The sequence below is a fragment of the Penaeus vannamei genome, chromosome 31 (genome assembly GCF_042767895.1).
Source record: "Penaeus vannamei isolate JL-2024 chromosome 31, ASM4276789v1, whole genome shotgun sequence".
In the NCBI taxonomy this organism is placed as follows: domain Eukaryota; kingdom Metazoa; phylum Arthropoda; class Malacostraca; order Decapoda; family Penaeidae; genus Penaeus; species Penaeus vannamei.
Genome location: NC_091579.1, coordinates 564,980 through 567,479, shown reverse-complemented (window position 1 = coordinate 567,479; position 2,500 = coordinate 564,980). Strand labels below are relative to the sequence as shown.

Below are 2,500 nucleotides of genomic sequence, written 5' to 3'. Positions count from 1 at the left end.
CCAAAGGTCGAAGCCCCCAGAAGCTCCTGGATTTTAGCAGCTTTAAAGAGACAAACATTGATTTCTGGACTAGGATGTCAAACATTTTTATTTAGATTATACTTATCATGGTAATTTCACACTGAACACCAGACGCCGTTGTAGCTGCCCTCTCAGTTGCAGGGGTCAGTATTCTCAACAACTGGGTAACGAAGGAATTGCACTATCTGTTTATTTACAGGGTATGTCCTCAAAATTGAGGAGTTGGGGGCAGAAGTTGGGTCCCGCCCCTCTGCCCCCCCCCTTTTTCCTACGCTTATGTTCTTATAATTCCAGTGCATAAATGGATGACCAAAAGGGAAATCTTACAGTTCGAGAAATCCACTTAGAAGAATTAAGAGATATTCTCGTTGATCGAACAACGAAACAGAATCGTGGAATATTCGAACGACTCTGGTGCGGAGACATAAATCGCAGAAAAAAAAATCAGTCATTATTTCCACCTTGAGTATTGCCCTGAACGAGTCCCCAGACAGACTCGCCTTCCGCAGACACAAGAAGGGAGGGCACTCACCGACACGTCATCTCAAACTCGACCGAGAAGCTGAAGCCCGGCTTGCTGCTGAACGCCCCGTGGAAGTAGAGGATCAGGTCCTGTCCGGAGGTGAGCTTCCTGCCGGGAGCGAGATCTGTTCCGCAGTACCTGTGGGGAGGACCCGCGTGAGGGGGGGCACCAACGGGGCACGTGGGTAGGGTCACAAGAATAGCATCACCTGGGTATGAGCATTTGGGTATGATCAGATGGGAATGGACACACGGGCATAACCAAGTGAGTTTGCGCTCATCGGTATGATCCCTCTCTCCGTTTTTTCTTTTGGCTAACACTGTCACTGATACTTCTGCTGCTACTACTACTACTAATATTAATAGAACTATGATTGTAAATGTTAAATGTTGTCATTTGTATTGTTGTGAATTATCATTCTTAATGTTATCTTTATCATTGCCACTTTATAGCTGATACTAATATTACTAAAACTATGATTGTAAATGTTAAGTGTTTTCAGTATTAGTATTGTTGTAAATTACCATTCTTAATGTTATTTTTATTATTGCTGCATTATAGCTAGCGTTAGCATGATTGTAAATACTGCAATTATTATCATCGTCATCATCATTGTCATTACCATTACCATCGTTCTCATTATCTTTATTATTATCAATCTCATCATTAGTATTGCAAGTGTGGTGCTCAATATCACCATCACTGCATTGTCACTATTGCGCCTTTCCCTAATATAATCCCACCCATCTCCACCATCGCCACTGAAATGAACACCACCACTTAGCTCCGTCTTGCCCCGCTTCTCCTTCACAACTGGCTCCTCCAATAACTTACTCGTCGCCGGAGTAGAGAGAATCCGTCCTGACCTCGAGTCGATCCCACGCACAGTGGTTGTTGGCGGCCCTCCCGAAGAGTGAGAAGTCGTTCACTGTGACGACGGGGTACTGGCACTGGTCCGGGGCGCGGATCCACCACACGCAGCTCGTCCCTGGATGGTCAGTGGGCGGCGTCGAAGGAATTGGCTTCATTCATTGCAATTTGTGGCTCTTTCTATCACTGACTCCCTGTCTCTCGGTCCCTTTCCCTGTTTTTGTCTGTCTGTTCTCTCTCTCTCTCTCTCTCTCTCTCTCTCTCTCTCTCTCTCTCTCTCTCTCTCTCTCTCTCTCTCTCTCTCTCTCTCTCTCTCTCTCTCCCTCCCTCCCTCCCTCCCTTAATCCCCCCCCCCTCTCTCTCTCTCTGGACATGTATACAGGTAGGTTTACCTGTGTGTGTCATGCATTCATGTAATCCTTCACAGAAACTTGTACTTATATGTGCCTATGTCTACACGACTACTGAAGACGTGCAATATACATCACACAAAGTCATAATCCTTCGTGTAAATAAAGGAATTTACCTTTGGGGAATTTATAAGGGTGATTTGGGGTTTTGATGGTCGTAGCCTTAGTGATGTTCCCACCGCATACTGGCGTCGCTGTGAGTAGCAAGAAAAGGAAATTGTAAAGACGTCGAAAGGTATATGTATGTATATATATATATATGTGTGTGTGTGTGTGTGTGTGTGTGTGTGTGTGTGTGTGTGTGTGTGTGTGTGTGTGTGTGTGAGTGAGTGAGTGTGTGTGTGTGTGTGTGTGTGTGTGTGTGCGTGCGTGCGTTTGTATGCATATATATATATATATATATATATATATATATATATATATATATAATATTTTTTTGTTTTTTTTTTTATTTATTTTTTCGCTGTTTGTAAAGTATTATATGTTCATTGCTTGTGTGAGGCAGCCTGCTGTTCATTGTGTGTAGAGTTTATGAATAGCTGAGTAATTACGATAATAAGAACCAGTGATATCGGCACACGTGCTGCCCGAAGTGCCAGGGGGACACTTGCAGGCACAGTTAGGGCCCAGGTAACCCCCGTTCTCGCAGGTGGGCGGCGTGGAGGCGCAGGACGAG

At 44.6% G+C, this 2,500-nt stretch overlaps 1 protein-coding gene across 1 annotated transcript in view; it reads right to left on the bottom strand.

Annotated features, from left to right (window-relative positions):
• LOC113828648 (blastula protease 10) overlaps positions 1–2,500 on the bottom strand; it is an 11,593-nt gene that overhangs the window by 1,860 nt on the left and 7,233 nt on the right. Inside the window, exons 8-11 of the mRNA XM_070143569.1 lie at positions 2,376–2,500; positions 1,941–2,018; positions 1,379–1,532; positions 554–682 (exon numbers count right to left, since the gene is read on the bottom strand). The exon at positions 2,376–2,500 is cut by the window's right edge and continues 10 nt beyond it. Of these exons, the coding sequence (XP_069999670.1) occupies positions 554–682; positions 1,379–1,532; positions 1,941–2,018; positions 2,376–2,500 (486 nt within the window). The remainder of the gene's footprint in view (positions 1–553; positions 683–1,378; positions 1,533–1,940; positions 2,019–2,375) is intronic.